The sequence below is a fragment of the Oncorhynchus kisutch genome, linkage group LG12, assembly GCF_002021735.2.
Source record: "Oncorhynchus kisutch isolate 150728-3 linkage group LG12, Okis_V2, whole genome shotgun sequence".
NCBI lineage: Eukaryota > Metazoa > Chordata > Actinopteri > Salmoniformes > Salmonidae > Oncorhynchus > Oncorhynchus kisutch.
The window spans coordinates 39,279,645-39,292,006 of NC_034185.2; the positions used below are offsets into that span (position 1 = coordinate 39,279,645).

At 41.4% G+C, this 12,362-nt stretch overlaps 1 protein-coding gene across 5 annotated transcripts in view; it reads left to right on the plus strand.

Annotated features, from left to right (window-relative positions):
• mmut (methylmalonyl-CoA mutase, mitochondrial) overlaps positions 1-12,362 on the plus strand; it is a 42,697-nt gene that overhangs the window by 26,889 nt on the left and 3,446 nt on the right. For 2 of the 5 annotated variants that reach the window (XM_031837527.1, XM_031837528.1), the window contains exons 12-13: positions 3,084-3,251; positions 10,005-10,158. In XM_031837527.1, the coding sequence (XP_031693387.1) occupies positions 3,084-3,251; positions 10,005-10,139 (303 nt within the window). In that variant the 3' untranslated portion in view covers positions 10,140-10,158. The other 3 variants (XM_020496934.2, XM_020496933.2, XM_020496935.2) reach the window with 3 other exon arrangements.

Genomic DNA, 12,362 nt, shown 5'->3' on the forward strand with positions numbered 1-12,362 from the left:
AGCAAACACTATACAATAGGCTACTCCCAAGGCTAATTCTACTTAGCTAGCTAGTTTGTAGCTGGCTATTTACTGACAACCTTAGAGCAGCAACATGGTTGATCCTCTCAATCAGCAGTAACTCCTGTCCGCATTGTTTCTTCATTCACTGACACACATCCCAACACCTCCACCCACAAACACCAACAGACCACAACATTCACTACCACACTCACATAGCCCACACCACAACACCTCCACCCACACACAGCCACAAACACCAACAGACCACAACATTCACTACCACACTCACATAGCCCACACCACCTCCACTCACACACACCCACATACACCTGTAGACCTCAATATTCAATATCCACAAAAAAGCTGCACACATCCAACTCTCAACCTCCTCGCATTGACACACATTCAACTCCACCCACCCACACACAGCCACGAACACATACAGCGCCCAACCCTTCCCCCTCCTCACACTGACACCCACACACAGCCACGAGAAGCTACAAGGTTTACTGCAGCCATGGATGCAAAAATGTATGTCCAGATTCAGCAAGACAGGAACTCTCTCTCTGAAGAGTTCACTGCTGATTTGCAGCGTATTACTGAGCAGTGACTATTAATTGAAGTAAATCTATTTTTAAATGAACAGTGATTGTAATTGAAGTAAATTAGTTTTGGAATAAGCAGTTATTATTATTTAAGCAAATCAGTTTTTTTAATGGTTCTCAATGTTATAGTCAATTGAATAGATTTTTGGAATGTTTTGTGTTATTTGTGTATGCAATCTAATAAACAAATATTTAGCTTTTCCTTGTTAGTCCTTTTTGTTCTCTCTGCAAACTGAAGTTCCTTCTGGAAAAATAAAGTTATTCTATGTCATGCTTCTCAGTCATTGAAAATGCTATTTCTAAAAAAAAAAATGGACACCAGAACAATTTTCAGCATTGTGCAACAATAAGTATTCCATTTTTTTTTTTAGAGCAGGCGCATTATGTTGTCCCTCTTCTGGACAGCCTGGTTACGTGGGGCCACTCTATTGTCTTGCAGGATCAGGGACTCGCTTAATGTTATGTGACACAACATGGTCCTCATCCAAGTCCTCTGTGATGCCTTCATGGATGAGGACCATGTTGTGGAGGACACAGGGCACTGGCGATGGCTTCTAGCTCTTCTCCAGCAGCAGCATTCCAGAGGTTGGAGTCTCCTCCATTGGCACTTTAACAGCCCCAAGGACGTCTGTGGATCTGGTTGAATCTTTTGCGCTTGTCCAATAGGTGACTATTGTCCCTGAATGGGACAATAAGACCCAGGCTTATGGGATAGGCAGACTACCCCCATGAGGTGGTACAGCTCTGGCAAAGGGTAGGCATCGAGGTGAGCCTTAGGGTTGCTGGTTCTGTACACGCGTGGATCCTGCACAGAACCAGCATGGCCCGCGTAGACATGCATGAAACAAACTTTGCTGTCGCACACAGCTTGCAGCTGGAACCTGGGTTGACCTTTCTGGTTTATGTAGGCGACCCGGTGTTCGGAGTGCCCCCTGATGGGAATGTGGGTTGGATTTTTGTCACCTTAATGTTTTGTCCTTCACTACTGTAAGCCACAGGCAATTAGCAATGATACTATTGTGTATTGTTCATTATAGGCTTACTATTCACAATGTAGGCTACATTGTATTTTTACATTTGAATTATTTGCTCTAAAGGGGCCATAAATAATATACTTTAACCTACATAAATAACATTTGGTTGATTTATAAAGGACTTATGTCTGGCTTGTTGACTGTACACCCCACCCACCTAGCTGTCTGGTTGGTCAACTAACTCGGCGGCTGGGTGTGCATTCGTGCTTCTTTATATGATAGATAGATGACTAGCTACTGTTAAGGGTTGCGTCAATCGGATCTGGTATCAGGATAAATATGACATTGAGTCACCGATTGTATACTATGTACTTTTTATTAGCTAAGCAATAAGTGGTAAATGCAATTTTCGTATATACGGGCTCTCTGTCACACTTCGCAGGGCAAACAAAGAACTGACTTTTATTCCTGACAAAAAATGTATAATAAACTCTGACAGAAGTAGTTCCTGCTTCCAAGCCGGCCTGTCACAGAGTAGAGACAGGCTGGGTGAGTTTAAACCACACCATCATTGATTGTTGGCGCACAGGCTGGTCCCAGCCCCCGGGCGCTTCAGTGGTCAGTCGTTGTAGTTGTGTAGAATATCTATGCGCCCATGCTCGAAACAGTTATCACGCACCTGGCTCCTGTTATCTAACAAAAGACCGTTTGTTCCCAACACTACGCTCTGTATGTGTCCGTTTTTATGTTATTCTGTATTTTTCCATCACGAGAAAGGCCCATGGCCCTGAAACTGTTAACAATGTCTCAAGTCAGCTATGTTGCATAACACATACACCCACACAAGCCAACAGCAAATAATATTCCATCGCATATGATATGGTAACGGGCTATAGTGTATAAGACAGAACCTCACACTACATCATTGGGGATTTTAGTGACACTTTATTTAGGCTACTTTGACCAAAACACAGGCCGTCTAGACATCCAAATTACCAAAACGCTTTTGGGGTTCAACCGAAAATGACACCGAAGGGCGAAGTCGTTGTAGCGAGGGACGACTTCCTCCACATAACCCTCGACTCTTCACCCACTAAAATCTATAGCCACTCCATGAAATCGGGACCAGGATCTAAAAAGTCAAAAAGCCACAGGTAAAAACCAACATTTTACGTGGTCATTACATCGTGTTATCAGCAAGAGTAGCTAAAACTAACACAATGGAATGTTTGTGTTTGAAAAACAAAAGTTCAACAAACTTTGTTTGAAACAAACACAGTTCGTCACACGCGTTCGCTAATATATTGCTTGTTGAACGTGCCTTGGGGCAGTCTCAGCCTTAAAATATAACACATGATTTAGAAGTAATAAATCAGATCTTATTGAGACGTACAGTATAGGAGGACCACTATATAGACTTTCCACATCATTGGCAGTGGTTCGACTACTAACGTGATGATGACTACTGTTTTTTCATACTACTTTGTTTCCTCCTCTATAGACCCCCCTGGAGGTGGCCCAGCAGGCAGTAGATGCAGACGTCCACTGTGTTGGGGTCAGCACGCTGGCCGCAGGACACAAGACCCTGGTCCCAGAGCTTATCAAGGAGCTTCGCAACCTCAACCGTCCTGACATCCTGGTCATCTGTGGAGGGGTCATCCCACCTCAGGTAACCTGTGACCCTTAACCCAACCTCAACCACCCTGACATCCTGGTCATCTGTGGAGGGGTCATCCCACCTCAGGTAACCTGTGACCCCTAACCCAACCTCAACCACCCTGACATCCTGGTCATCTGTGGAGGGGTCATCCAACCTCATGTACACTGTAACCTTTGACTTGTAGGGAGATGAACCCCGAGAATGTCCTGAGTCTCTGTCAGTCTTTCTCTTTCTGATACCAAATAATGATCTCCCTCTCCAAGGTTACTCACTCAAGCTCTCATAATTAAAACAATTTTTTTTAAACGGCAAGAAATATACATATACAGAATATACAACGATCCACCTCTTTCCCACCATCTTTCTCCTTTCTCTCTGCAGAATACTAAACAATAATAGTGTAAATGACACCAACACGAGCTGCCAGCAGTTTCTCTCATCAAATAGGAAAATAAAGAAGACCAGTTTAGTCTCTCTGCTTGACCAAACAGTAGAATAACCCATAGCCTGCTCGGTTAAACACGACAGATCACTCTGTTCTTAGAGTCCCAGGACGGTGTACAGCCATCTTGTGGAGAGTAACAAAGAGACTAAAGACAGACGAGATCATCCCTGCAACCCCCCAGATAGGAGCACGTTTGTCCACGAGCTGCGGTCTCACAGTGGTGAACCATCGACAATATTAGAACACGAAGGCTCGTGTTGCAAAACCGATTAACTAGCCTGCTAATATGTATTCTCGCTAAGTCTAGGGGTCCAAGGCCTAGTTACCCAGTCTGTAACCTGATTTAAAGTTGTGCATTTATGTGAGAAATCTGTGTATGAGAACTGTGTTGTATGTACATGTGCCCAGGTGACGGCAAACTTAGCGGGACCCAGGGCCAGCTCCGTCCGGCCTCCCATAGGTCGGCTAACCAGATTTATTGTTTGTTGTTCAAAAGGGTGACCAAAACACACACAAAGAGTGGTGCACACATGGAACCTATGAGATGGTTTAATTATTGCTGGGCCTGAAGAGTGAGAAAACATTGAGTTAGTTGAGGTAAACACAATCAGGCTGCCTGATGACTATTTCTGATTGCCGTCTTAATATACACACAAATGCGCGTGCTTGTGTCTTGGTAGTTTAACAAATCAGTTGCCTTCTGCAGGGGACCAATGGATGCCATTATAGTGTATTGTGGAATGGAGGTGTCACTCGGAGTGGGTGTGAATTGGAAAAGTCAAAGCAGTGCAAATAGGAATTGACATCAAAATCCACAGCTCTGCCACTTGATGCCTGGATGCACACACACACACACACACACACACACACACACACACACACACACACACACACACACACACACACACACACACACACACACACACACACACACACACGTAGTAATAGCTACTGGTGTCCTGTGAGAGAGATGAAACCATTTAGTTTATGTATTCAGAGAGACGTCTCATTTATGAAACCATGTTTCTGTGTTCACACAAATAGACAGCAGCCGATTATAGAGCCAACAACAACAAACATAAAACAGCCAGGATCAGAGGCCCATGTTGAACACACAAGATTGTATCATAACGAATACAATACCATGACAACATTCCTAGATGTGACGTGATTGCGTCGCCTTGTCCTCTGTCCTTTATGTATAGATAGTGGTATTCATAGTGAATATTTTATTCATAAAGAGCTTTTCTTCAGCTTCTACACTATGCTACAGTATAATAGCTCTGCTATATAGATATCAAAATATGCAGGTTTCTCAGGGTGCATTCACACCAGTGGTGGTTAGTGCCATTAGAAATTAGGGATGGTGATTTGATAGGTGTACGCAACTACATGATACTCAAATTTGCCTTATACCCATAATGAGGTTGCTACAACCTAGCCTAGAAATTAACATTTGTAATATAGGTGCACAGGTCTGGAGACAAATTGTGGTAATCAAAGTGAAAGACAGTGACACTTTCAATATCACCTTGCACACTCTTGCCTGCATCTATCTCATCTGGGGTGTAATCATTAGTCCAAACAGTTGCAAACTGCTTTGCAACTAAAACAAGAGTTTTTATTGGACAAATTCAGGTAGGTCCCTCCTTGTTTCATTCCGTTTTCTTCAGTTTAGTAACAGAATCGGTGGACTGAATAAATCCCTGATCACCTGCACACACAGTTCACTTTCATAGCAGCCACATAACGCATCATCAGTTTACTCGTATAATTCCTTCTATCATCTACGTGCTCTCTTCCTCTTACATTTTCCCTTTGCTTGTGGACTTCAGTGCACAACACAACAGGCGTCTGTTACCAGGCGCAAAAACCTCTCCAAGCCAAGCCAAGCCAAACCTTCATACCATAACCCCTAACTGCTACACAGCCTACATTGTTGTCACCATATTAACATTATGTCAACAAACTAAAATTAACACGTTAGTAAACCCACAATCCAAACCTTGTGTAAAATCACGCAGTACAGTGTACAGCAACCAGTTTAGCAGGCAATACATTCATAAAACCGAAAGCTTACCTTGACTTGGAACAGATGAAGTGTTGGATAGCCTTAGCCAGCTGGCTAACATAAATACCATTCCTCTCTGTTTGAGTCAGGTTGTTGAGGAGGCTAAATTAGCTCTGTTGGCTAAGTAAGTGAAAGGTATAACAGCATCCACTCTCCTGGGAAGGATTTCTACTAGATGTTGGAACATTGCTGCAGAGACTTGGTTCCATTCAGGCACAAGAGCTTGCTTCCATTCAAGAGTGAGGTCGGGCACTGATGTTGGGCGATTAGGCCTGGCTCACAGTTGGCGTTTCAATTCATCCCAAAGGTGTTCGATGGGTTTGAGGTCAGGGCTCTGTGCAGGCCAGTCAAGTTCTTCCACACCGATCTTGACAAACCATTTCTGTATGTACCTCGCTTTGTGCATGGGGGCATTGTCATGCTGAAACAGGAAACGATCTTCCCCAAACTGTTTCCACAAAGTTTGAAACACAGAATCGTCTAGAATGTCATTGTATACTGTAGCGTTTAGATGTCCCTTCACTGGATTTAAGGGGTCTAGCCCGAACCATGAAAACCAGCCCCAGACAATTATTCCTCCTCCTCCAAACTTTACATTTGGTACTATGCATTTGGGCAGGTAGTGTTCTCCTGGTATCCGCCAAACCCAGATTCGTCCATCGGACTAGCAGATGGTAACGCGTGATTCAATACTCCAATACTTTAATACTCCCCCCCCTCCCCCCGGTTGTAAATACCGGCAGGAACTCTCTCTCCCACATAATGAAAGGGAAGTGAAAAATCCCTTCGTTACAACAGAGAGAGATTTTGTAGTACTGGGACATTGAATAATGAAACAATATTTCTGTAATCTAAACAGTTGGAATGGTCCGTGGGTACTTAAAGAGCAATCCTGTTGAATTTGTGATGTAACTAAGGACAGTATAACAACATAACTGTATCTCTGAATGTGTATATTTCCCAGTCGTCAGGTTCACATCCAAATGTTGGGGAACTTATATGATTAAATATGAAACTATTTGTGAGAAGATGAAGTGTGATGTTAGCCTTCTAAATGAGAGGATTGTTTTTCATATAAGACTTTTGCCAAGTCAGTGGCAACGCCCATGTGAGCACAGACATTATGACAAAAGGAGGGAATGCCCTTTTTCCACTGAGTGGTTAAATAGAACTTGTGACCAACTTTACATTAGACCAGAAAGCATGGAGCTCTGGCTACATGTTGAAATGGTTAAGAAATGTAAATCTCTAGAGACCAAGCACGTGGTTTGAACTGGACGTCAAAAATGGTTAAGAAATCTACAAAACTAAAGACCAGAGAAGGCATCCCCACACTGAAATGGTTACCACTCTGAGACCAGCGAGACCAACAGCGTAAGCTGAAAGGTACTGAATGGCTAGACACTGAAACTTTCTCGAGTGAAGAAGATGAAAACTACACAGGAACATTCAGTCTGCAGCTGTTTAAGTACTTTAGTCTATTAACCTCGACCGAGAACCACCAGGTGGTACTCTGAAATATCCATTCTAAAGAACAATTCCCTATCAAACGGCTGTTGGTACGTCTGACATATCCATTATAACAGAGCTACAACTACGAAAGACTTTGATCTCTGGTGGACAAACCAGAGACTTTCTGTCGAATTACTCCTCAGACGGATCAAGTGTTTTCAACGGAGAGACCGCAAAGACACACAGTTGAAGTCGGAGTTTATATACACTTAGGTTGGAGTCATTAAAACAGTTTTTTCAACCACTCCACAAATTTCTTGTTAACAAACTATAGTTTTGGCAAGTCGGTTAGGACATCTACTTTGTGCATGACACAAGTCATTTTTCCAACAATTGTTTACAGACAGATTATTTCACTTATAATTCACTGTATCACAATTGCAGTGGGTCAGAAGTTTAGATACACTAAGTTGACTGTGCCTTTCAAAAGCTTGGAAAATTCCTGAAAATTATGTAATGACTTTAGAAGCTTCTGATAGGCTAATTGACATCATCATCATTCAATTGGAGGTATACCTGTGGATGTATTTCAAGGCCTACCTTCAAACTTAGTGCCTCTTTGCTTGACATCATGGGAAAATCTAAAGAAATCAGCCAAGACCTCAGAAAACAATTGTAGACCACCACAAGTCTGTTTCATCCTTGGGAGCAATTTCCAAACGCCTGAAGATACCACGTTCCGTTCATCTGTACAAACAGTCGTACGCAAGTATAAACACCATGGGACCACGCAGCCATCATACCGCTCAGGAAGGAGACGCGTTCTGTCTCCTAGAGATGAACGTACTTTGGTGCGAAAAGTGCAAATCAATCTAAGAACAACAGCAAAGGACCTTGTGAAGATGTTGGAGGAAACCGGTACAAAAGTATCTCTAGCCACAGTAAAACGAGTCCTATATCGACATAGCCTGAATGGCCGCTCAGCAAGGAAAAAGACAATGCTCCAAAACCGCCATAAAAAAGCCAGACTATGGGTGGCAACTGCACATGGGGGCAAAGATTGTACTTTTTGGAGAAATGTCCTCTGGTCTGATGAAACAAATATTTAACTCTTTGGCCATAATGACCATTGTTATGTTTGGAGGAAAAAGGGGGAGGCTTGCAAGCACACCATCCCAACCGTGAAGCACGGGGGTGGCAGCATCATGTTGTGGGGGTGCTTTGCTGCAGGAAGGACTAATGCACTTCACAAAATAGATGGCCTCATGAGGAGGAAAAGTCTGTGGATATATTGAAGCAACATCTCAAGACATTTAGTCAGGAAGTTAAAGCTTGGTCACATGGGTCTTCCAAATGGACAATGACCCCAAGCATACTTCCAAAGTTGTGGCAAAATGGCTTAAGGACAACAAAGTCTAGGTATTGGAGTGGCCATCACAAAGCCCTGACCTCAACCCTATAGAAAATTTGTGGTCAGAACTGAAAAAGCGCGTGCGAGCAAGGAATGGGCCAAAATTCACCCAATTTATTGTGGGAAGTTTGTGGAAGGCTCCCCGAAACGTTTGACCCAAGTTAAACAATTTAAAGACAATGCTACCAAATACTAATTGAGTGTATGTAAACTTCTGACCCACTGGGAATGTGATGAAATAAATAAAACCTGAAATAAATTATTCTCTCTACTATTGTTCTGACATTTCACATTTTTTAAATAAAGTGGTGATCCTAAGTGACCTAAGACAGGGATTTTTTTTACCAGGATTAAATGTCTGGAATTGTGAAACTGAGTTTAAATGTATTTTGCTAAGATGTATGTAAACTTCCGACTTCAACTGTACACACGTAAATACGTACAATGCAATTATTTTGAATGAACGGCCGTTCATGTGCAAAGTATTCCCGCTCTTTATCTGCCAAGCTGTCATATCGGTTTTAGTCCACTAGGGACTTTCCGTTGCATTATGTAGTAATCAATGTGTAAACTATTCTGTTTGTGTGTTTATGTAATTCTGTGTGATTATTTAGTTAGTTAGTAAATAAATAATTAAGCCACTTTGTATATTGCTGATTCATAATTTATGCTAGGGTTCGTGCAGACATCCAAGGATTTTGCGACATTCAGAATGAGACTGATAGAAGGTAAATAAGAATTAATGACTTGACTGTGACTGATGTAAGAGATATTTATATTTTTTTAAGAGTTTAGTCGGGAGAGAGTAACTCGTAACTTTTTCCGTGGTGCCCCAGATTACTACTTAATTAATTGTTACATGAGTAATTTAATCGCGTAATAATTTAATGTGGTATGTAATTATTTGATAAAATAACAGTCAATCACATAAAAAAATAACAGTCAAAGACACAACACCATTCTCCTGCTAATGTTTGGCTATGGAGTTTGCATGACTGTGTGCTCAATTTTATACACCAATCAGCAACGGTTGTGGCTAAAATAAGCGGAATCCACTAATTTGAAGGGGTGTCCACATACTTCTGTCCTCTGGCTACGCAATGGTGCTACCCTGTTGGGGCTACTGTTGACCTTCATTTCAAAACAGTGTGTTTTTAATCAGTGAATATATTTAGTTTTTTTATTCACTGAGTAGAATGGTCTTCCCCTTCTTCCTATGAAGATCATCTGCTGACTCACACGTTGGTTATACGCTGGTATTAAGGGAGATAATGGTTCTAGTGAAGGTTTTTCTGTCTCTGCATGTTCTGTTAAAAAATAAAATGCACTTCATCCTCATTCCATTTTGGACTGAGAATGTGTGTCTGTAACACTATGTTGCAGGACTATGAGTTCCTGTACCAGAGTGGTGTGTGCTGTATCTTTTTACAGTATATAACTCCATGCTGTATGTTTCTCTACAGGACTATGAGTTCCTGTACCAGAGAGGTGTGTGCTGTATCTTTTTACAGTATATAACTCCATGCTGTATGTTTCTCTACAGGACTATGAGTTCCTGTACCAGAGTGGTGTGTGCTGTATCTTCGGCCCCGGGACGAGAATCCCTCAGGCTGCAGTAGACGTGATAGACAACATTGAGAAGAGCCTGGACAAGATCCGCCAGGCCATGTAGACAGATTGCTGATGAACAATATAACTCATTAATATAGTGTGTGTGTGTGTGTGTACACACACAGCGATGGGAAGAAGTTGCAAACATCGGCGTGTGATATCTGCACAGGATGATAGAATAGCGCAATGAGATTGTGACATGAATATATTCATAATGACTGTGTGAATTTTGCCCTAAACCACAACCAATAATATACAGTTTAGTCTACAGATCTCTTAGTCTGTCTTCATCAGCGTTTCTCAATCCATTCCTCAATCAAGGACTTGGTGATTGGTTGTGTACAGTAAGTGCTGGGTTTGAAAACGTGTTCTTTCTGAGCACTCCCCTAAGGATAGATTGTAAAACACTGATATGGGGCGGCTGGTAGCCTAGTGGTAAGGGCGTTGGACTTGTAACCGAAAGGTTGCAAGATCGAATCACCGAGCTGACAAGGTAAAAATCTGTCATTCTGCCCCTGAACAAGGCAGTTAACCCACTGTTCCTAGGCCTTCATTGAAAATAAGAATTTGTTCTTAACTGACTTGCCGAGTTAAATAAAGGTAAAGAAATAAAATACATATAGACAGAATAAATATTGAAAATATAAGTGTGAAACCTGCACAGGATATTAAGGAGATTGGAAATATCCGTAATAACATGGACTTTAGATAAAAGTTATCTAAAGTCACTGAACTTATGTTGTCAATAAAAATAATGTGATATGTTCGCTGTAACAGCTTAAGGTTTTCCATGGTTCAGATGAGATATTGAATCTGATCAATAAGATCATTAACTTTAACTAAACTTATCTTATTACTTATCGATTTAGGTTTTTACTGCTGGCTAACTTCAAAATGACTTTGCGCGTAGTATCGCGAAGATACACTACCGTATGACCTTTTTATTTATCCAGGTAGATTATAGAGAAGTTGAGAACACATTCTCTTTAAAAATAACAACCTGGCAATAGGATAGTCATTTGGCATATTAGGTCATTTCTCTCACAATCATTTTTACTCTCTCTCTTCCTTGTTCTGTGTGAAAATGAGAAACATGCCAGACCCTTTAACCCCAGAACTCGCCCTCAGACAAATGGTAATGACAAAATTTTATACATTGACACCGGGAACAAATTCTGACTTGGAAGTCCTAAGAGCAGCTTTGACCCCCATACGTAAATCACTTATTTTGTCACAATGGGTTAAGAGATTTGCCTGATTCTCACTTCTCAAGTCAGAGATTCTAACTGATAGAGAGATTACCTCAAGCAGGACAGATCAGACATGTTAGACAATACAAAGTGGGCCGTTGCTGGCTATGTTACTGTATGTATTTGGTCAGATATCCTTTTGCCTTTATGTTCAAGCTTTTGTATTGTCTTTTATATCTTATTTTTTGAATTGTCTGCTGGAGCTTTGAACCAGTTTATTGGAATAAGAGTTGAGTGCTATGGAGACTGATTACATATCCGCTGATTGCCATTAACTTGCTCATGTCTCGGCTCTCAATAACATAAAGCTCAACAGCTCTCTCTTTCTCTCTGTCCATCCCCGCTTAGCCACACTCAAACCCCATCCAGAAACAACACCTTGCCTTTTAAGGACTTCTGTAGCTTGATTTCTATCAGATTGGAATGAACCATTATGGCAAAACTTGCCTTTCAGAGTGTGAGGTGGAGTTGCTAGCATATTTGGGTATTCCTACACAATAGCTTGAAGTACCTAGGGCAGGGGTCTCCAACAGGTCTAACAACCGCTACCTGTAGCTCTCAGCCCACATGTGAGTAGCTCACCAAGCAATTCTGAAAGTATGTGTCAATTTTTCATGTTTTCAATCCCAAAATGCCATAAACAAATCTCACAAGTAAATCTCACATTCCTCACTTGCTAGATGTGATTAAAAGGCAAAGATGCACAATTAAAAGGGAATTCCACTCAAATCTAAATTTGCTTGTTTTCTATAGTCTTCAAATGTGATTTAAGCATTGACATGGACTCAGAACATCCAATTGAGTTGTTTTTCTCTATAAAGAGTGAAAAACAATATATATAAAACACAATTTGGGGTTAAAAATCACAGATTTGATATGT